At 42.7% G+C, this 23881-nt stretch overlaps 1 protein-coding gene across 10 annotated transcripts in view; it reads left to right on the forward strand.

Annotated features, from left to right (window-relative positions):
• LOC141148587 (uncharacterized) overlaps window positions 1–23881 on the forward strand; it is a 580328-nt gene that overhangs the window by 365119 nt on the left and 191328 nt on the right. The window contains exon 1 of one of the 10 annotated variants that reach the window (XM_073636175.1): window positions 7667–7869. The exons of the other annotated variants lie outside the window; for them this stretch is intronic. Within the exon in view, the coding sequence (XP_073492276.1) occupies window positions 7695–7869 (175 nt within the window). The 5' untranslated portion in view covers window positions 7667–7694. Of the gene's footprint in view, window positions 1–7666; window positions 7870–23881 lie in introns of those variants that run through there. 10 annotated transcript variants of the gene reach the window in all.

A 23881-nucleotide genomic window follows, 5' to 3' on the forward strand; every position in this document is an offset into this window, starting at 1 on the left:
CCGATCTGAGCACGCAGCCCGGCCGGTCAGGAAAGGGGGTGGGGATAAGCGAGCGCCCCCCCCCCTCCTGAACCATACCAGGCCGCATGACCTCAACATGGGGGGGTGCCTTGGGGGAGGGGGGCCACACCCCAAAGCACCTTGTCCCCATGTTGATGAGGACAAGGGCCTCATCCCGACAACCCTGGCCGTTGGTTGTCGGGGTCTGCGGGTGGGGGGCTTATCGGAATCCGGGAGCCCCCTATAATAAGAGGGCCCCCACCCTATGTGAATGAGTAGGGGGTACATGGTACCCCCTCACGGCCCCCCATACGGATCACATGTCATTGTGAATGAGAGGCTAGGGTTAAACTCCGATGGAGAAGGCAGGGATGTGGGTGGACTTTGGGTGTGGTCAGCCACACTCCTCATTATGGAGAGGAATGAGAGACCAGGAGGCGGGGGCGTTATGGCGCCTCGACCTATGGGATCCATTGCCTAGAACGAGGCGTGGCGCGGCGGCGGACTTCCTCCCTGCGACTTCCGCTACTGCGCACGTCCTCAAAACCCAGCCAAATAGAGGGGGCGGAGCGCGACGGCGCTCCGTCCTATGTAATTTGGCCGTGCCGAGAAAGAGGCTTGGATTTCTATTCAGAGCATTTCCGGATCGGCCGGCCATAACCTTAGGAATATTTTAAGTTTACTTTGATCTTATTTCATCTTTTGACCCGATATTCTAGAATAGCGGTATAAATACTGCTTATTTGTGTTCTTTATAATATATATTGCATAAAGCTTATGTATATTTGTTTGTGAACCGGAAGTGATGTCAGTTGGTCATTTCCTGGGCTGTGACACTCCCAGTGGGGGTCATTTCTAGTTTAAATTGCGGTGGAATAGGGGGGTCCACACCCAGATGAAGGCTAGTGAGCCGAAACATGTCGGGTGGACCCTCTATGATCACCGCGGTTGATATTATCTAAGCTGTTTATATCGTCATACCATGTGAGTGTTCTTTTTTTATTGTCTTGAATAAATGCATGCTTTTTAAACGATATCATGCCATGTGAGTCTTCCTTCTCTCATGGTTTCAATTGAAAACATCTGGTTGACCTGCTGATACGTCTGGACGGGTGAAGCTGTTGGCAGATCCCCCTTCTTCCCCCATTTTGAAGCCGTGGATACCTGATGTCCTATCCTGCCAGCCTCGGTGGCTAAACAAGCTTTTTTGACTTGTAAGACGTATGTCTGTTCAAGTCCCCTGCTTCCGGTAAGCCTCTTCAGATGCTATGGTGATGGTTTTGATACACACTTAGACGTCGCAATTGATTTGGGGTTTTTACCGTCTTCACCCACCAGTGATACTCCGTTGTTGTCTTCATCAGCTAATCCTCAGAGACTGTTGGTGGTGGTTTTTAAATTTTTTTTCAGGAACACATTTTTTACAATATATATGGACTTTATTCACAGTTGATTAATTTTTTACATTCATACTCTGGTTTCATTTTCACCTTTCACTGGTGTATTGCTATTATGTACTACATGTCACTTTGTAATATTTATTAATTTTTTCATTTGAGTCACTTTCTACTGAATCTTTTGAAGTATTTTCTGTTTTGGTTTATTTTCTGGCCATTGTAAGACGGCCCCTGTTTAAAAAAATTTTTTATTTTGACACTTAGCGCTACACTATTTTTATACCTAGGGGAAAAGTGACTTATATAGGCGGAGACCCCGCCCTTTTATGATGTCACAGTCCCTGGGCATGCTGGGACTGTGACGTTTTAGGGGCGTGGTCAACATCACCCGGTGACCACACCCCCTAAAATGTCACAGTCCCAGCATGTCCAGGGACTGTGACATCATAGGGGGGCGGGGTCTCCGCCTATATAAGTCACAACGGAGCCCTCAGAGAGCAGTCCAGCCGGAGAGAGCGTCGTGTCAACATCTGGAGAAGAGAAGAGGGAAGAAGACAAGAAGCCAAGAAGCCCAGAAGCCCAGAAGCCCAGAAATCCGGACCTCCGCTAGCAAGAGAGCGGCTTGAAGACAGCGGAGGAGCCGGCCAAAGAACTGGACCACCGGGAGAAGAGGAACCGGAGGGACCCCCGAAGCTGGAAGAAGACCCCCCCGGAGCTGTTTAATAAATTATTTAAAAAACCTGTGTAGTGTGTTTTATTTACACTTTTTCCCTAGGTGAATGGGTAGGGGTACCATGTACCCCATACTCATTCACATAGGTGGGGGGCCGGGATCTGGGGGCCCTCTTATTATAGGGGGCTCCCGGATTCTGATAAGCCCCCCGCCCGCAGACCCCGACAACCAACGGCCAGGGTTGTCGGGAAGAGGCCCATGTCCTCATCAACATGGGGACAAGGTGCTTTGGGGTGGGGGGGCCCCGCTTGGCCCCCCTCCCCCAAGGCACCCCCCCATGTTGAGGGCATGCGGCCTGGTACGGTTCAGGAGGGGGGGCGCTCGTCCCTGCCCCCTTTCCTGACCGGCCAGGCTGCCTGCTTGGATCGGGGTCTGGTATGGATTTTAGGGGGGACCCCACGCCGTTTTTTTGGCGTAGGGGGTCTTCCCTTTATAATCCATACCAGACCTAAGGGCCTGGTGTGCCCCGCGCTCGCCGCAATAGGAAAATTTGTTTTTCCTATTGCAGCGAGCGCGAAATGCAATACCCTGCCCTCGCGTCGTATCTGGTCCGTTGGACCAGCATACACATGAGCGGGCTTTCCGTCGGACTAGCACACAGCCGAGGGGACTTTCCGCCAGAAGCTGAGTCCGACGGAAAGATTTAAAACTTGTATGTAAAGAGGGGGGAATTGTGGGACTTTATATGAGGCCAGGGCATCCGCTGTAGGTGGCCTCCATCCCTATTTGAATAAACAAAAAAAAAAAATTCTCTGCTCATGTTGTTCTATTCGGCCGCATGCTTCATACAAAGATTTAAAACTTGTTTTAAATCTAGATCCGGCGGACTTTTGGGGAAAAAAAGTCCGCCGAAGCCTACACACGGTCGGATTGTCCGGCGCACTCTGGTCCGCCGGACCAAGTATGCCGGAAAGTCCGCTCGTGTGTACGCGGCATAACATTTCATTCCCTGGTCTTTGGAAGGACTTACAGCACATTTTAAGCCCCGTGCCAGCAATACTTTGCCTTAGGGCACTAATAAAAATGGTCATTTATGTTTTGCTTCATTTAATCTGGCGATGCTTTGGTTAGGAGAGACTTGGGGGCCATTTAATTTAGGAGTGAATCATTACTGCACAATACAATAAAACAAAATATTTAATTTGTTGCTGTATGCCATAAAAATATTCTATTACCCATTCTCCGATATATAACCATCAGCGTGTGCATTCCTTTTAGAGGTCATCATGAGATGGATTATGGGTCAGGGGATTCAGGCTCCAGAGAGGCTATGTCATTTATATCAATAGACTGTCTGATGCAGGTAAATTGTCAATGCTATTTTATGTGGTATTGTAATATATGTCAGAATTCAAATTATGTATTGCTGGGAGAGGTTCTATGTAAGCATCTGATTTGATGAATAAAAATAGCTCAAGTTGAAAAATGACTAAAGCATAATATAATTTAACAATAGAGTGACATGCTCCAAAATGCTCTTATGGTAATATAATGTATTGTATTATATTAAATGAATGCAGTCAATTCTACATTTTGTTATATCTTAAAAAATTATGACATAACCTATGAAAGCGATTTAAGCACTAATACATAAAAGACTAACTGTGTATAGTTCCCTGTTCATGCAGAAAACCATCTTCTGGGTTTGGCGATCTTTTCATCCATCTTGATTGGCCAGACTAGCAGTGGGGCTGCCCGCTCTCTGCAAGTGTTGAATTCTTATTTAGATCTAAGAGGCCTCAAAAAAGCACTTTTACTTATATGATGCATCACTTCACCAGCAGCCAGCACTCTCCTCTACCCCCATTTGCTCAAGCAATGTATACTCTCTCAGCATCCTCACATCCAATGCATGGGCTATGGGCTCTGCATTGGCTTTGATGACATCAGAGGGTATCCGACCCCAGAGCATAGGGGAAAACAGGCTGCAGGGACCGGTCATAAAACCTGCAGCAGTCTGCAGCAGCAGAGGGTCACGTAAAAGTGTCTTTTGCAGACCGTGATGTATGTGCTGTATTGATCCCTAAGCAGCAGATGTTGAAACCCATAAACAGAAATAGAGGCTTAGGAGAAACCTTAGTGAATCCATGTAATGAGTGACAGCATTAGAGATGAGGTAATCCATACCTCCCAACTTTTGAACTTGAGGATGAGGGACATTTCAAGGAGATAGTGATCTGTGCCGCGCTTAGCATGCCGCAACAAAAAAGTGGGTGTGACCAAACATGATAGTGAAAGGGGAGGGTACATGGAAGGCAGGAAGGATCACTATGGTACATGTAAGAAAGGAAGGAGGGATCACTGTGGTGCATGGAAGGAAAGAAGGATCACTATGGTACATGGAAGGCAGGAAGGATCACTATGACACATGGAAGGCAGGAAGGATCACTATGGCTATGGCATATGGAAGGCAGGAAGGATCACTATGATACATGGAAGGCAGGAAGGATCACTCTGTCACATGGAAGGCAGGAAGGATCACTATGACACATGAAAGGTAGGAAGGATCACTATGACACATGAAAGGTAGGAAGGATCTCTATTGCACCTGAAAGACAGGAAGGATCACTATGGCACATGGAAGGCAGGAAGGATCACTATGACACATGGAAGGCAGGAAGGATCACTAGGGCATATGGAAGGCAGGAAGGATCACTATGACACATGGAAGGCAGGAAGGATCATTATGGCATATGGAAGGTAGGAAGGATCACTATTGCACATGAAAGACAGGAAGAATCCCTATGGCACATGGAAAGCAGAAAGGATCACTATGGTACATGGAAGGCAGGAAGGATCACTATGGTACATGGAAGGCAGGAAGGATCATTATTATGTGGAAAGAAGGATTAAATGGAAGGAAGAGGGGAGAGTTCAGTCACAGACTCTCTGCAGTATTCCTTTTCACATTCAATGACCCCCATGGAACAGCAAGTAGATGGGGATTACCACTTCATGGCTAACAGCCAAATGTGCAATGTTGATAACGTCATTTATACAATGTACAATATTGATAGTACTATTCCCACAATATTTTGTATTATTAATATGAGACTTTTTTATATACAATTTTTCTATAATAAATGGCATCTTTCTATATGTGAAGTTCTTTATATATCTTTTTTAATTGCCCATCGTGAGTTCCTAATAGCTAGGAACCACGATCTGTCATCTTTTCTAGTCAGTCCCCTCCCCCTACAGTTAGAAACACACACAGGGAACACAATTAACCCTTTGATCGCCCCCTAGTGTTTACCCCTTCCCTGCCAGTGACATTTTTACAGTAATCAGTAGATTTTAATAGCACTGATTGCTGTATAAATGCCAATGGTCCCAAAAATGTGTCAAAAGTGTCCGATGTGTCCGCCATAATGTCGCAGTCATGATAAAAATCACAGATCACCGCCATTACTAGTAAAAAAAAAAAAATAATAATAAAAATGCTATAAATCTATCCCCTATTTTGTAGACACTATAACTTTTGCGCAAACCAATCAATATACGCTTATTGCGATTTTTATTACCAAAAATATGTAGAAGAATATATATCGGTCTAAACTGAGAAAAAAATTAGCTTTTTTAACTGTTTCCCGACTAACCGCCGCAGTTATACTGTGGCAGGTTGACTCCCGTATGCGAGTCGTCATAGCTATATATCGGCTCGCGGGATCGGGATAGCAGGCGCGCGCGTGCGCCCGCTGCACAGCGGGGGTGCTGGTGCTTGTTGCTGACGGCCGCGATGACTGCCAGCCACGAGCGATCGTGAGCAGGAGAGACAGAACAGGGATGAGTGTGTGTAAACACACACTTTCCTGTTCTGTTCTGACAGGAGTGACAGATCGTGTGTTCCTATTAGCTAGGAACCACAATCCGTCACTTCCTCCAGTCAGTCCCCTCCCCCTTCAGTTAGAATCACCTCCCAGTGAACATAGTTAACCCCTTGATCGCCCCCTAGTGTTAACCCCTTCACTGCCAGTGACATTTTTACAGTAATCAATGCTTTTTGCCAATGGTCCCAAAAATGTGTCAAAAGTGTCCGATCTGTCCGCCATAATGTCGCAGTCACAATAAAAATCTCAGATCGCCGCCATTACTAGTACAAAAATAAGTAATAATAAAAATGCTATAAATCTATCCCCTATTATGAAGACGCTATAAATTTGGCGCAAACCAATCAATATACACTTATTTTTGATTTTTTTACCAAAAATATGTAGAAGAATACGTATCGGCCTAAACTGAGGAAAAAAAATTGTTTTTTTTATATATTTTTGGGGGATATTTATTATAGCAAAAAGTAAAAAATATTGCTTTTTTTTCAAAATTGTCGTTCTTTTTTTGTTTATAGCGCAAAAAAAAAAAATGCGGAGGCAATCCGGGTCCTTCTACGTCACCATTGATGTAAAAGGGTTAATTACCTGAAAACAAAATGGCTCCAAATTCAAAAGTTTTATTGCATATATATAGATGGAGAACAGAGCTGTACACAAAATGTATGTGTCTTAGCTGTGCTCTAGAGAACATGACAACTTTCCTACTTTTATACCCATTCTATGGTAGACACACCTAGCTTTTCTGCTTTATCGATATTTTTCAGAGCTATGATGAGGTAGAATGATGACTTAACATTCCGTGACTTATTGTTATCAGTGCATCACATACAATGACTTGCATCTTCACACTACTGCTTACAATGTGATTACCATCTACAACAGCTTACACTACAGAATGTTTATCTTAACTTGCTGGCAACATATATTTTAAGAGAAAAACATGTTGTTCACTTGTTCTGTAATGCTGACAGAAGAATACACAAAATAATAAATGTATTAACACATCAAACATATATATATTAGTGATACAGCACTGATCATAAATTTCCCTACAGAGTCGCACAATTGTCAGTAAAACTGACGCAGTTCCCAAATCGCAAAAAGTGCTCTGGTCAGGAAGGGGGTAAATTCTTCCAGGGCTGAAGTGGTTAATAAAAATGGGGATATTTATTATAGCAAAAAGTACAAAATGATTGTGTTTTTTTCTCAAAATTGACGCTTTTTTTACTTTTATAGCGCAAAAAATAAGGACCGCGAGGTGATCAAATACCACCAAAAGAAAGCTCTATTTGTGGGGAAAAAAGGACGTCAATTTTGTTTAGGTGCGACATCGCACCACCACGCATTTGTCAGGTAAAGTGACGCAGTGCCGAATCGCAAAAAAATGGCCTGGTCATTGAGCAGCCAAATCTTCCGGGGCTGAAGTGGTTAAGCCAAGCAGGTTGGTCAAGTTTTGATAGCAGTAAAATTCAAAGAATGCACCTGTATAGAAAGTGCAAACAGGTAGAAAAAAAGCTCTTAATGAATACACTGTAGGTGAACATTTTCTATTGCTTTTAACTGAGGATTATCTTTATACAAACATAGGTTGGACTTGATGGATTTATGTCCTTTTTCAACCTCACCTTCTATGTAAAATATAAACGTCAATGAATAACAGATTATTTTCATAAATGGGAAAGTATGCTGCAGGAGTTCTAAACAGAAAGTGAAAGGAATTTCTATGGCTGGATGTACTCCAGAAACATACGCCTCACACAGTCCAGATTTTCTTTAGGAAATGTTTGTTCCTCAAGCTTCTCTTCAACTAACAGGGACACGGGGGTCACAACTTTACCAAAGACACAAACAAACAACATAATGAATGGAAGAATTGTTTGGCTTTTCCATCTTCTGTACTCCACAGGTCAGTTACTTTCAAGTCTTTTTTTTTTTTACTTCTCATTTGTGTAGTGTTAACCCCTAAAAGAGCCGCTGATTTGTGTCCCCAGTCCTTTCCCCACTAGTACAGGTTCGTCTTTGACATTGATTGGACCCTGGGAAAAACTTTTCTTGCCCCCCTCCCCATTGCAGTTTTGCTCTCCACTTGCTGTGAGACATACAATAAATAGCAGCTAGACTCAAAATTAGTTTACTGAATCAGATCAGGCATTGATTGCAACTAATCTCAACCAGCAGAAATCATGTGCTGTAACCTCTAGCAACCAGTCAGTGAGCGGTAATGATACACTGTAACCTCTGGCAACCAATCGCAATAGACTGGAGTCAAGCCATCAGACAGTTGCAAATCAGTGGTCTTGCTATCAGACAGGTTTTTTTGGGTTGAATATTCAACACAGAAAGACTAAATATAACATAATGTAATATATAAAATAATGATTACACAGAGTTGTCACACATACATCACCCTCTCAAACATTTACAATACGTTATGATTTTACTGTGCAAATTTAAAGCGGAGGTCCGCTGAAAAAAAATATTAAAAGCCAGCAGATACAAATACTGTAGCTGCTGACTTTTAATATATGGACACTTACCTGTCCAGGGAGCCCGCGATGTCGGCAGCTGAAGCCGATCTGTCCCTCGGCTCTCGGCTGCTGCTGCCGCCATCCTCGGTAAGGGAATAAGAAAGTGAAGCCGTGCGGCTTCACTTCCTGGTTCCCTACTGCACATGCGCGAGTCGCGCTGCGCGTCCTCTCAGGTCCCTCCTGTGTTCTGGGACCTAGGGGGGAGGACAGGGTACGCGCCGGAAGTGGCATAGGTCACCGCAAGTGCCGCCGTGATCTATGCCAGGAAGTGGGAGCAAATACCTGTATTAGACAGGTATCTGCTCCCTCCTCCCACCTGAAAGGTGCCAAATGTGACACCGGAGGGGGGGAGGATTCCAAAAAGTGGAAGTTCCTTTTTTGAGTGGAATTCCGCTTTAAAGATACAGAGCCCCACATTTGAACCCATTGGCTACAAACTGCCATTTTTGCACTACTAAATTTGTTTTAACCAAAATCTCCCATTGGACCAATAGTTTGGCTCATTTACCGCTACGAAAATATTACCCTTTGTTTTTCTTGCCTTTTTTTTAAAAATAATTTTTTTTATATTTTTCAATACCAGTGTTAATTTTGACCACAAATTTTGATCTAGTTTTAGTTTTCTACTAAAATGCCATTTCGTTTTAGTCATCTGAATTGTTTTAGTTTTAGTCTAGTTTTAGTAGACTAAATAACATAAGATTTTAGTCGACTAAATCTATAGTAGATTTAATCAACTAAAATGTAATGACCAAGATTACATACCTGTATGGTTGCCACCCTTCCGGGTTTTCCCCCGACAGCCTGGGTTTGGAGTCGGGTGCCCTGAAACCCGGACACCCGACTCAGCTCAGATGTGAATTCAGTGTGTTCGTTCATTTCGTAACTGGAGGGCTGCCCATAACAGATGTGTGCACTGTGCCAGCGTACAAGGCACACACTCTGCGACCCCCTCCGGACTGGCTCCGGCCCAAAGGGGGACACGGACTATGTGCCGTGTGCGCCAGCACAGTGCACACACCCGTCGCAGGCTGCCCTGCGGTTCCGCAATGACTGGCCGCACAAGTTCATTAAAGTCGGCCGCCCGGTCTCTGCTAAGTCGGGTGTCCGGGTTTCAGGCAGCCTGAAATCTGGTCACCCGACTCCAAACCCGGACTGTCCGGCTGAAACCCGGAGGGGTGGCAAACCTACAGGTATGTAATCTCGGTCATTACATTTTAGTTGATTAACTGCTTCAGCTTTTACCCCCTTCCTGACCAGAGCAATTTTTGCGATTCGGCACTGCGTCGCTTTAACTGACAATTGCGCGGTCGTGCGACGTGGCTCTCAAACAAAATTGACGTCCTTTTTTTCCCACAAATAGAGCTTTCTTTTGGTGGTATTTGATCACCTCTGCTATTTTTATTTTTTGCGCTATAAACAAAATAAGAGCGACAATTTTGAAAAAAACGCTCAGGAACTGGTTAAATCTACTATAGATTTAGTCACCTAAAATCTTATGTTACTTAGTCGACTAAAACTAGACTAAAACTAAAACAATTCAGATGACTAAAATATTACTAAAACTAAATGGCATTTTAGTCAAAACTAAATTTAAATGAAACTTTGTAGTCAAAATTTACACTGGTATAGAAAAATGTAGAAAAATAAATAAAGGCAAGAAAAACAAAGGGTACTGAAAAATGTTTGTAGCAGTAAATCAGCCAGTTCTACAGAAATTCAACAGATAAACTAAGTTTACCCACATCATCCCGGAGCAATCCACTCCCCGTTTAGGGGGGGCAGACTTAGGCCTCATGCACAGAGGGCGTTAGAAAAACCATGCCAGGAATAAGCGGCTGTAAAAACACACTTTCAGTAGCTTTTTACATTGGTGTTAATGCATGTTTAGCCACGCTAGCTTTTAGAAGCGCTCCTCTGCCTCTATTCAAAATCAATGGTTCCCTATGAAAGACCATTGATTTGAATAGAAGTCGCACCAGAAGTCGGATCATGATAAACCCTTGCAAGAAAATAAAAATAAAACTGGCGTGGGGTTTCCCCCCAAGACCATACCAGAAGGGTCTGGTATGGATTTCAAGGGGAACCCCCCAAAATCCATACCAGACCCTTATCCGAGCACACAGCCCAGCAGGTCAAGAAAAGGGGAAACGATTAAGCACCCCCACCCCGTCCTGGACCATACTAGGCCACATGCCCTCAACATGGGGGGGTGGGTGGTGCTTTGGGACAGGGGGGGCGGTGCCCCCCACCCCGAAGTACTCTGTTCCCATGTTGATTGGGAGCAGGGCCTCTTCCCGACACCCCTGGCCGTTGGTTGTCGGGGTCTATGGGCGGAGGGGGCCTCTTCCTTCCGATTTAGTCTCCCTCAGGCGATGTCTTCATCTTCTGGTTCTTCTCACTCCACTGATGTCTTCTTCCGCTGCCGTTTCTCCTCTCTCCGCTGTCTTCTCCCTCTGCCGGTTCTCTGCTCTCTGCTATCTTCTCTCTCTGTTCTTCCTCCGATGTTCTCTCAATGCTCTCTCCTGCTGTAATGCTAGGGCTGCCATGTGCCGGCCACCCGGTGATGTAATCTGGAGGCCCCACCCCCTTGTGACATCACCGCCCGGGCATTATGGGGCGGTGTCACAAGGGGGCGAGGCCTCTGGATGATGTCACCGGGTGGCCCCGACCCATGGTCAAATAAGCAACGGCACACGGTGGCCCTAGCATTACAGCGGGAGAGAGTGTTGAGAGAACATCGGAGGAAGAATAGAGGGAGAAGGCAGCGGAGGAAGGAGACCCAGCAGAGGCAGAAGACAGTGGAGAGAGGAGAACCGGCAGAGGGAGAAGACAGCAGGGAGAGGAGTACCGTCAGCGGAAGCAGACAGCGGAGCGAGGAGAACCGGCAGCGGAATAAGACATCGTGGAGAGAGAAGAAATCGGAAGGAGAAAAGATGCCGGAGCTCCTTCAATAAATTACTTTGTCAAAAACCTGAGTACTGTTTTTAAATTTTGACTCTTTTTTGGGGGGTTAATTTTATTTAATGTGTTTGGAGGAGGGTATTTGTAATTAAATGATATCAATTTTCTAGATGTGTATCATCAGAGGTGTTTACTAAATCTGTCTTGGTAAATTATTAATAAAGATCACTAGTCCTTTATACTTTTTGTATCCTTTTTGAAGAATACCTTTGGGGATTTCTTTCCCTACTTTTTGAATATTGCGATTTGTTGCCAGAGGTTACAGTGTATCATTAACGCTCACTGACTGGTTGCTAAAGGTTACAGCACACATTACAGCTCACTGATTAGTTGCTAGAGGTTACAGCACATGATTTCTGCTGGTTGAGATTACTGTGGATATGACCTCAGGGGGGCATGATATGCATATCAATGCCGCCGGCCGCCGCTATTTACATATGAATGCCAGTAATTTACATGTAAACACAGGGTCTGCAGATAAGTCATCTGTACACAACAAAAGGGCAGAGCTGGGCAGCATTAGTAGCAGCACTTCACACTGAGATATTGGGACACAGCACAGGACTAAAACCTCAACGGACGAGGGAATTTAAACCAGGATAGTTGGCAAGTATGAGTCAGCTGCTTTGGGCCCCACAACAATGACAGGGCCCAGGGTAGCTGCCCCATTTGCCCTGCCTTAAAAACGGCCCTGCACTAGTGTAGTGGCAGCCAGGCAAAAGGCAATATTCACTCCTTTGGATCCTGTCTAAATTGGCTCTAATGCCCCGTACACACGATCGGAAATTCCTCCAGCAAAAGATTGAGAGCAGGTTCTCTATTTTTCAGTCGGAAAAAGTTCCGATCGGAAATTCCGATCGTCTGTACCAATTCCGACGCGCAAAATTCCTATGCTCGGAAACAATACGATGCATGCTCAGAAGCATTGAACTTCATTTTCTCGGCTCGTCGTAGTGTTGAACATCACTGCGTTCTTGACGGTCGAAACTGCAGAGAACTTTTGTGTGACCGTGTGTATGCAAGCCAAGCTTGAGCGGAATTCCGTCAGAAAAACCATCTAAGATTTTTCCATCGGAAATTCCGCTCGTGTGTGCGGGGCATTATATGTGTATGTATGAATGTGGGTTAGGGGTCTTAGATTGTAAGCTCCTTGAGGGCAAAGAAAAGATACGTATGCAGAAAGATTTAATAGCTGCTCACCCCGAATGATATGGTATGGAAAGGTTCCCCCAAAGGGTGGGGTTTTCAGGCAGCAAAATAAAATAGGTAACCAAAACTCTTTTGAATTTTTTGTTACCTATTCTATTTTGCTGCCTGAAAACTCCACCCTTTGGGGGAACCTTTCCATTTCAGCTCCTTGAGGGCAGGGACTGATGTTAATGTACAATATATATGTACATTGCTGGCTCTATATAAATACCTGTAATAAATAAATCATCTGTTGAATGGACATTAGGCTTTATTTACAATACTAGGATAAGGATCTTTATTTTTAGCCATGTAACTTTACTTTTTCATATTTCATTGGAATCTGAAACTAAAATATGTTATCTATGATAATCCTCAGGGTTAGGACATCACCTGTGGACTGATGGTTGCTGTCCTATTACCTGACTAATTAAATACAAATCACAAGCCCCAATTTCAAAGTGACAAGCACTGCTATACACATTACCCCCCCCCCATGCTCTAGCTCCATTAAAGTGCTCACTCACACCCCTTTACTGCCCAGTAGGGATGACCCGAACACCCCCCTGTTCGGTTCGCACCAGAACTTGCGAACAGGCAAAAAATATGTTAGAACACGCGAAAACCATTAAAGTAATTTCATACCTGGGGGGTGTCTATAGTATGCCTGTAAAGGGGTGCATGTTTCCCGTGTTTAGAACAGTCTGACAGCAAAATGACATTTCAAAGGAAAAAAAGACATTTAAAACTACTGTAATGGAAATTTGTAAGTTCTGTATATAATTGTATTGTATTTTGTATGTATTGCACACTGCCCTCACTGTGCACACAGCACTAATAATGTTTTCAGTAAATGTTTACATTCTTTTGAGTCCTGATTAGAATAAGCCTGCCTATGTAACGCCCCTTGTTACCATAAACGTACAATTGTAATATTAATGTGATACCTACGTAATCATGTGCATAAAAACCTTCAATTGCGTCATAATAAGGCAGAACAGTTATTTGGAAAGATGCTGAGTGTATCTTTTGTGTCTGTTCCCTACTGCAGTAGTTATTATTAATTTGGAACCACTAATCAATATGAGGATAGGAGTTGCCTATCATCAATTTAACCGGGTCAGCATGGCGAGCTTTGCCTTAGGAGGGGATTCCAGGTGACCCTGAGTATCCGAAACGAGGAGCTTGAGACGATCCGGGAATTTCTGATAATCAGCCGGCTGAGGTAAGCCTTTTGCTTACATTTGAGTTATCAGACTTCCTTGATCGGTAAGGCATTTTCGGGACAAAGGGTACCTATTTTACTCCCCTTAATGGAACTGTATTGATTGGTGGTTATATGTTATGTTGTCCCTGTCTATTGTCCATTGGAGTGTTATAGATAAGAAAGGGAAGAATAGTGCTGTTCACAGGTATATGTAGTAAATCTGCTAGATAAAGTAGTTTAGAGGCAAGATGGTATAGGCACAAGTAGAGAAGAGAGAAGACTGGCCAGTCATTATGGGCATTGAATTAAGTAAGGGAATGAAGGGTAAGAGACCCTCAAAAATGCCCAGCGCAAGAGGAGCGCTATATATGAACCAAAGGTGCGGTTCCGCCTATACTGAGCCCCTAGATCAATGGTTAGAGTGGACAGGGATCCACAATGGGTAACTGGGTTACCAAGGTCCACAGGGACTAAGAATCATGCAGAGTAAACAGCTAGAGAAACAGCTATCTATGTGAGCAGGATGGATGAAGGGTGACATTAAAACTAGACAGAAAGGGACATTTTCATGTTAAGTTGTGGGATGAATTTGGGGTCAGGCACTACAACTAGTAAAATCAGAAACAGAGAAATGAGAGGTAAAACAGATTACTTTATATGTTGTCAGAGAGGGAAGATGGGATGAGCACTCTGGCTGCCCGTCTGATCATAGAAGCTAGATATAAAAGATATCTGAACAAAATAAAGAAAGCAGAATTTAGGCAGGAAAATATTCAAAAGAGTTAAAAGAAAGTGAGAGAATGATATGCATGTGTTGTGTACAAATGGGAAAAATGTAAGCGATTTTAGAGAGATATTGGTGTATGTGTGAGCGAATGCTGGGACCTTTAGTTCTATTGCTTGTGTGTGTCATGTACGCAGATGTGACCCCCTCCTTTGTGCTCTCATGAAAGAAATGTGGCTGAGATGAGAGGTCAGTGATAAGCTGGAAGGACACCATGCCAATTTCTGTTTTTTAGACAAAACATTTATAACAAAATGTGCCGGGTTAACGAATCTAATGGTAAACAATGTGCTCACAATTATTTTGAATCTGTTTTCCAAACATGGTAAAATGAAGGTTACATTTAACCGTGTATTACACAAATTGAAAATCTTTTGAGAGTGGAAACAGTGCATTAAAAAAAGGGAAATTAAGTAAAATTAAGTAATAATGAGTATTAATTTCTAATATGAGTTTAACAATTTTATTAATAATATAGATATATCGAAACTGGTTTAGACAACCTTTGGTTGGAAATGAAATTCAGGTTAATGGGGAAATTTGTAATGAATGAGATTAGTTTAGATTTAAATAACAATTTCTCATTTTACATTTATACAATAAGCCCTTATTGAGAGAAAAAAAGATCAAGATGAAGTTGTTATTTTGAATAAAGCTGCCATAATATTTAACAAAGCCAAGATGGATGGGATACATAAGAAGTTCTTCTACAAAAATGACATTTTAAGGTTTTTGATAATAACTTGATGTGCGGTCCATGATGTGAGAGTTATAATAAATCAAATTTAAATATAACAGACCCATCACATCAAGTCCACACACCCTGTTAGAATAGATGCCACCTGCAGCCAGTTGTTTTTTAGTTTTTGATGCTTTCTGGTCCATCATACATTGTTGGTCCTTTTGTTTTTATTTATTTTTATTTTTGAAATCCAAAGCAGAATGTGTGGATTGTGAAATGATGTGCCCCTTTTTCTTGTAAGTACTGTGGTATAAGCAGAAGAATAGTTTGGATTTATGGGCATCTCTCCATGACCGCAGGGTATTGTTATCATTTATTATAATATTGCCAGGAAAAAGTTGTCTTTTGAAACAAGAAAATGGAGTTCTTACACAAACAGTGTGATAGAAAACAAGCCATTGTAATATATTTATGTAGCTGGACCCAGTAATGAAGGGTTCATCCCGATATATCAGAGCTGCAGCTTTTATGCAAAGGTGCTATTAGACAAAGTTAGATATTTGTTTTGGTCAAACATTTAATTTTTAATGGTCCGACATTCTGCGCAGCAAATATACAGCTAACTAAATGTTTGTCTAATGAAAGGTTTAAAATATGAGTTTGTTTATGTACAAATCTAACAATGAAAAATGTGTACATTTGAATCCAGCCACCTTATTGCCTCTATTGGAGGAGGCTGGAGACAAAGGAAGACACGTGTGTTAAATTGATGTAGGAATCAGCTGCTGTGAGCCCAGTGCGGGACACACTCCCTGAAGACCCAGATATTTAATTTTTTGTAGATTTGAGTATGCAGTTTATCACCCAGAAGGATACTCTGTATTCAAAGTCATTGGATCCTTTTTGCCCAGCTCAAGAAGCAGAGCTCCATGTTTTAGCAAAGCCTGTGAGCTATAAAAAGAGTGTATATTTATATAGATAGTCGAGATAAAGAGCTTTTGGTTCCATTTAAAGGGCCAGAAGTTTGTTTTTACTTCGGCAGGTAAACCAACCAAGCATGCCAAGTTAATTTGATCGGCTGTTTTCAGCCTTCCAGGTTCTTGCTGAGGTAGCCATATTAACTTTAACACATGGAAGCAGACCAGGTGACTAAGGATGCTGCATTTACAGCCCCGGACACTTGATCGGTCTGTGCAACTCACAGATTCCACCCTAGTTCTGGCCCAGTATAGCTGGGATTAATAATTCAACTTTAAGGACCCCAGAACGAGAAGAACAAGTGGTCCACAGGGGGCAACTTCTTATGAAACAGGACTTTGGAAAAGGTGATCATTTATGTCTGCCAGCCACTCTTTTCCCTCCAGTTTGACACATGGACCGTGTCATCAGTCACAAGCAGTTATGGCTGCCTTAGTAAATGAGCGTGGGATAGAGCCAGGGTTCTCCACAGTTGTTTTTATAACATACCACTTCTTGTTTTACCTGTTACCAAAGGTGTTACCAAAAGCTGAACATCCCTTCCAGAGATTACAAAAAAGATATATCCAGATGCCCAAGTCGGGATCTTACAAGTATGCATTTTGTCTGTATGGACATGTTTTTTGGATGTCCAGTGGCAAATGCTACTGCAAAGGCCACAGTAAAAACTGTTATCAGAAGTAGTTTGTAAGTACAGAGTGCAGAAAGTACAGAGAGTAACAGAGGAAATAATTTTTTATAGGAGAGTCCTTACAAGGAGTTTTTAGGTTTTATTTTTACACCCCCTACTGTCTACAATGTAGCGGACAAAGTAGAGTAAGAAACTAGAAAACTTTTGCCTGAATGTTTTCTTATATTTTATCAAGCCCCTAGGGGGGATGTTGGACTCTCTCCCTATGGGATTTGGTTTGGGAGTGTGTTACTCACTTGCTTATATTTTGTCTCAGCAGCTGAAGTCCTCCATTCGGATCTCACAGAGAATGTTGCTGAACTTTTAAGGTTTTTTGACAAACTCATTTATGTGTTTTCTCCCCAATTCCAGATCCTAAAAGTTTGGAAGGATCTAAAACTAAAGCCAGGTGACTTGTGGATTGTTAAGAGACATTTATATATAAGGAAATGTTTGGAGACTCAATACGGCATGTATTTCATGTACAGTTTTTGCAAAACTTGAAGGAAAAGTCACCTAGATCCACACCAGACACTGCAAAAATGACTAAATTAAAGAAATCTCTGTGTTTGATTTGTTTCCCTCTTGTGATCACAGTCTAGGGGACTTTTTGATTCAATTACTTTAATTGTAAGGGATATATATATTTTTGAAAAGTAGTTCAGCCATGTTGAAGTCATATTTGTCTTTTGTATGTCTTCCATTTTATGTAGAATTGTCTGTGTTTACATATGCTGATAAGTCAGCATGCCAACAATTCAGCTAGAAGGCCATTCTGGCCACAGGAGTGTACAGCCAGTACTCTGTAAATATGTCTTATCAATCATTTGTTTTTCACAATGAAAAGTCATTTGGTAATGAAAAAATTGCTCAGCTATTATTTTCTCCACAATGGAGTTTTTGCCTCTTTGGCCAGGACTACCTCCACCTAAGCGTGTGGAGGTTCCAGGTTAAAGGTGATAGCAGGTATGGTTAGTGATCAAAATATTGATCAAAAGAGGGGAGACTGTAATGGAAATTTGTAAGTTCTGTATATAATTGTATTGTATTTTGTATGTATTGCACATTGCCCTCACTGTGCACACAGCACTAATAATGTTTTCAGTAAATGTTTACATTCTTTTGAGTCCTGATTAGAATAAGCCTGCCTATGTAACGCCCCTTGTTACCATAAACGTACAATTGTAATATTAATGTGATACCTACGTAATCATGTGCATAAAAACCTTCAATTGCGTCATAATAAGGCAGAACAGTTATTTGGAAAGATGCTGAGTGTATCTTTTGTGTCTGTTCCCTACTGCAGTAGTTATTATTAATTTGGAACCACTAATCAATATGAGGATAGGAGTTGCCTATCATCAATTTAACCGAGTCACTACTCACGACATTTAATTGCCGGTCCGACAACACACGGCATGGAAATTCCCAACAGGGGAACCCCGAACCAAAATTTTTTTAAAAAAATGACGTGGGGGTTCCCCTAAATTCCATACCAGGCCCTTCAGGTCTGGTATGGATTTTAAGGGGAACCCCGCGCCAAAATGTAAAAAAAAAACGCCGTGGGGTCCCCACAAAAATCCATACCAGACCCTTATCCGAGCATGCAACCTGGCAGGCCGCGGAGGAGATGCCGGACGAGAACACCGGAGGAAGAACCAGAAGAACCAGAAGAAGAAGAAGATGGAGGAAGAAACCAAAGGAAGATAGAAGATAGAAGAAAGAAGATAGAAGAAAGAAGAAGCATTTAAATAAAGGAATTGTCAAAAACTGTCTCTTGTCATTTTTAACATTTTTGACAGTTTTTTTTGTGAAATGGTAGGGGTACTTTTGTACCCCCTTACCATTTCACACAGGGGGGAGGGCCGGGATCTGGGGGTCCCCTTGTTAAAGGGGGCTTCCAGATTCCGATAAGCCCCCCGCCCCCCACAACCACCGGGCAAGGGTTGTGGGGATGAGGCCCTTGTCCCCATCAACATGGGGACAAGGTGTTTTGGGGGGCTACCCCAAAGCACCCTTCCAATGTTGAGGGCATGTGGCCTGGTACGGTTCAGGAAGGGGGGCACTCTCTCTCGTCCCCCCCCCTCTTTTCCTGCGGTCTGCTAGGTTGTGTGCTCGGATAAGGGTCTGGTATGGATTTTTGGGGGGACCCCACGCCGTTTTTTTTTATTTTGGCGCGTGGTTGTCCTTAAAATCCATACCAGACCTAAAGGGTCTGGTATAGATTTTGAGGGGGACCCCACGCCATTTTTTTAAGAAAAATTTTGGCTGGGTTTCCCCTTAATATCCATACCAGACCTGAAGGGCCTGGTATGGAATTTAGGGGGACCCCCCACGTCATTTTTTTTTTAAATTTTGGTTCGGGGTTCCCCTGTGGGGAATTCCCATGACGTTTTTATCAATGAACTTTTATGTGTATTGTCGGACCGGCAATTCATTAATAGCCGCGAGTAGTTTTAAATGACTTTTTTTCCTTTGAAATGTCATTTTGCTGTCAGACTGTTCTAAACACGGGAAACATGCGCCCCTTTACAGGCATACTATAGACACCACCCAGGTATGAAACTTAAAGGGATATTACACTTTTATTGTTTCACTTTAAGCATTATTAAAATCACTGCTCCCAAAAAAACGTCCGTCTTTAAAACTATTTTTTGCATTGATCCATGTCTCCTGGGGCAGGACCCAGGTCCCCAAACACTTTTTATGACAATAACATGCATATAAGCCTTTAAAATTAGATAAGATTAGATTTCTCCCATAGACTTTTAAAGGGTGTTCCGCGGCATTTGAATTTGCCTCGAACACCCCAAATTGTTCGCTGTTCTGCGAACTAGGGAAGCTCATCCCTACTGCCCAGGCCAATTTTCAGCTTTCAACGCTGTCGCTGTTTAAATGACAATTGTGTGGTCATGCTACATTGTGCCCAAACAGAATTTTTATAATTTTGTTCCTACAAATAGAGCTTTCTTTTGGTGGTATTTGATCACCTCTGCATTTTTAATTTATTGCTAAACAGGTAAATAAGTACATTTTCTCCTTCACTGATGGGCACTGATAAGGCGGCACTGACGGGCACTGATAAGGTAGCACCGATGAGGTGGCACTGATGGGCACTGACGATGGGCACTGATAGGCAGCACTGATGGGTGGCACTGATATGCAGCACTGATGGGCATTGATAGGTGGCACTGATGGGCACTCATGGGTGGCACTGGTGGACACTGATAGGCGACACTGATGGGCACTGAAAGGCTGCCCTGATGGGTACTTATGGGTGGCACTGATAGGCGGCACTGCTGGGCACTGATACATGCCACTGATGGGCACTGATATGAGGCACTGATAGATGGCATTGTTAGGCATCACTGATGGCACTGGCAAGCATTGGGGATGGGCACTGATTGGCAGCTGCCTGGGCACTGATTGACATTTCCCTGGTGGTCTGGGGTGGCATACCTGGTGGTCCAGTGTGGTGGCCATCCCTGGTGGTCCTGGCAGCATCCTGGGTGGGCATCCGAGGGTAAACCATCAGCACAGACCTCCCTGTCAGGAGAGCCGCCGATCGGCTCTCCTTTACTCGCATCCATCAGACGCGAGTGAGGAAAAGCAGATCGATGGCTCTTCCTGTGTACATCATGATGAGCCGTGATTGGACACGGCTGATCACGTGGTAAAGAGCCTCCGTCAGAGGCTCTTTACCGAAATCAGTGTAGCGATGTGTCAGACTGACACACCGCACCACCGATCGCTGCGGGCGCATGAGAGCGGTTGTTCTAGGAGGCCGTCATATGACATGCACCCAGAACGAGAGCCGCACCGCCCCCCAGCCGTCATTTGACGGCCGGCGGGCGGGAAGCGGTTAAAGGGGTTGTAAACCCTTGTGTTTTTTCACCTTAATGCATCCTATGCATGAAAGTGGTTGTAAACCCTTACAGACCACTTTGACCTACAGGTAATCCTAGAATAAGACTTACCTGTAGGTCCAAGAAATATCTCCTAAATCTACACGGTTTAGGAGATATTTGCAAAAAGACAGACACCACTGTGTAGACAGCGGCGTGCAGGTGCACTGAGCATGCCGCTGCTAACGGCGATATGCCGTTAGTGGCGGCTCCCGTGCGCATGCGCAGGAGTGACGTCATCGCGACTACAGCCAATCACAGCGCTGGAGCCACAATACCCGGAAAGAAGATGGATGCTCCGTAGCAGAGGGGACAGCGGTGACATCACAGGCTCCTGTGTTAGGTAAGTGACACATAATGGGCTACTATGCGATGCACAATAGCCCATTATGCTTTACCTTTGCAGGGAAACAAAGAGGAAGTAAACCCATCAGGTGTTTAACCTTATCTCCCAGAGTAGCGGTATTATCCTATTGATTGTAAAATTACACTTGCTAATCCTCTTTTATGCTATGCTTGGCCTAATAAATTCTTTGAATTGCCTCAAGGTGTGCCAAGTGGTTTGTGAATGAGGTGTGTCCTCTTCAAATATGAAGATATGAAAATAGAAGGTACCGCACTTAGGAAAAGAAAAATATGTACTGTATATAAAAAGGTTGCAGCCTCCCCTAAAAAGCTCCCAGAGGAGAGCTCTTAAAAGTGAAAGTATAGCAGAGGTGGGGTAGTTGGCGCTACCTATGTGCAGTAAAGCAATCTCTCAGGTCGCCCTTTATATAACTCAAAAGGACTCTACAACTAATTGGGTCAGTATGGTATACATAGGTCTATACCCTATATGAGGGATAAGTGGGTGTGGAGGTACACCTAGATAAGGGCCAACCTCTGCCTAAAAACCACTAAAGGGTGAGTTCACAGTGATGAACTTTAAATACACCAGTGCCCCGAAAAGTGACCTGACAGGTCATTCTTTATATGGCATGAAAAAATATGTCACAATAATATAATAATGAAACAGCACCCTACATATGGGAGTGAGAGGATGTAGGGATCCACCTATTGAGGATGTGTGCAATGATGCTCCTATGACACCACTATTAAAATAATAAAAACTAAAGTAAATTAAATTAAATTAACCAGTGATAATAGTGAGTACACCCTTGTATTATAAAAAGAAAAAGATATTGTAACATAAAGTCCAAAGTCTATATATATCCAGACACTGTAATGTTGTAAATTGTCCAGACACCACTAAGTGGTAAAAACAAATAGTGCTCCAAAACTGCTGTATTGAGTGTGGTGAAAAAAAAGAAAATATTATTATTTACCAAAAAAAAAAAAAATATATATATATATATATATTTCAAAAAAATATATCGAATAATATATGCATCAAAAACAAAACTCGCACCAGTTGCACCAGAAATAGAAATCGCATCAGTTGCAAAAAAGCACAGGTGTGCAACTGGTCCAAATGTGAATAATTGTTTGTGCTTAAAATAGATAATAGTTTGTGCTTAAAATAAATAATTGCAGGTGACTTTAGTGTTCATGACTCTTGCCAGGTGACTCGCTCCCCCTCATGGTTCCCCACTCACCAGCTCCTATAACCCCTACAGGTAGTGCGCATATAGATCCGCAATCTAGGCCAATGTTCCCAGGTTCCAGCCTCTGCAGTCTCTCGGGCGCCCCTAGATTTCCAGGCAATGGCAGGTATATCCAAATAAATTCCTCATGGAAAGAAGAAATTGGCTCCCATAGTGTAGTATCCAAACAGTTCAATTTATTAAAAGTAGTTAAAAACTCAAAAACATAAACCACAAAAATAAAATAAAAAAAAACAGCTCTAGCTGATAAGTGCCGGGGTAAACCGAGCTGTTGGTTCGCAGTGTGCGCTCCAACTGCGTTCCACTCACTGGCTCTGGTGCCCGGAAGTGACGTAGTAAGCATGGCGATGCCGTACGCGTTTCGTCATAGATGTCTTCAGAGGCATGAGGGGGAGCACGCAAGTCACCTGGCAAGAGTCATGAACACTAAAGTCACCTGCAATTATTTGTTTTAAGCATGAACAATTATTCACATTTGGAACGGTTGCACATATGTGCTTTTTTACAACTGATGCGATTTCTGATGCAACTGGTGCGATTTTTGTTTTTGATGCATATATTTTTCGATATTTTATATATATATATATATATATATATATATATATATATATATATATATATATATATATATATATATCAGTTTTGGAGCACTGTTTGTTTTTACCACTTAGTGGTGTCTGGACAATTTACAACATTACAGTGTCTGGATATATATAGACTTTGGACTTTATGTTACAATATCTTTTTCTTTTTTTAATACGAGGGTGTACTCACTATTATCACTGGTTAATTTAATTTCATTTACTTTAGTTTTTTTAGCATGTTTATACTGGTGTCATAGGAGCATCATTGCACACTCATCCTCAATAGGTGGATCCCTACATCCTCTCACCCCCATATGTAGGGTGCAGTTTCATTATCATATTATTGTGACCTAAATTTTCCTGCCATATAAAGAGTGACCTGTCAGGTCACTTTTCAGGGCACTGGTGTATTTAAAGTTCATCACTGTGAACTCACCCTTTAGTGGTTTTTAGGCAGAGGTTGGCCCTTATCTAGGTGTACCTCCACACCCACTTATCCCTCATATAGGGTGTAGACCTATGTATACCATACTGACCCAATTAGTTGTAGAGTCCTTTTGGGTTATATAAAGGGTGACCTGTTTTTCTGCACATAGGTAGTGTCATCTTCAGGTGTGCAGAGAAATTACAAAACAATTCAGTGGCTTCTCTTGGGGTATCGCTACAGTTTTAATTAATTTATTTTCTTATTTTTTTCTGTGTGATCTAGAGGTAGCACCCTGATATTTAGGCAGGGATTCTGTTAAATTTAGTTGACAGGCAGTAGTTTCCTTGGCCAATTGTTAGGAGGTCAAATGATTTCACCCTAATTCTGGAATTGAGGC

Source organism: Aquarana catesbeiana, linkage group LG06, assembly GCF_042186555.1.
Source record: "Aquarana catesbeiana isolate 2022-GZ linkage group LG06, ASM4218655v1, whole genome shotgun sequence".
NCBI classification, from domain to species: Eukaryota; Metazoa; Chordata; class Amphibia; order Anura; family Ranidae; genus Aquarana; species Aquarana catesbeiana.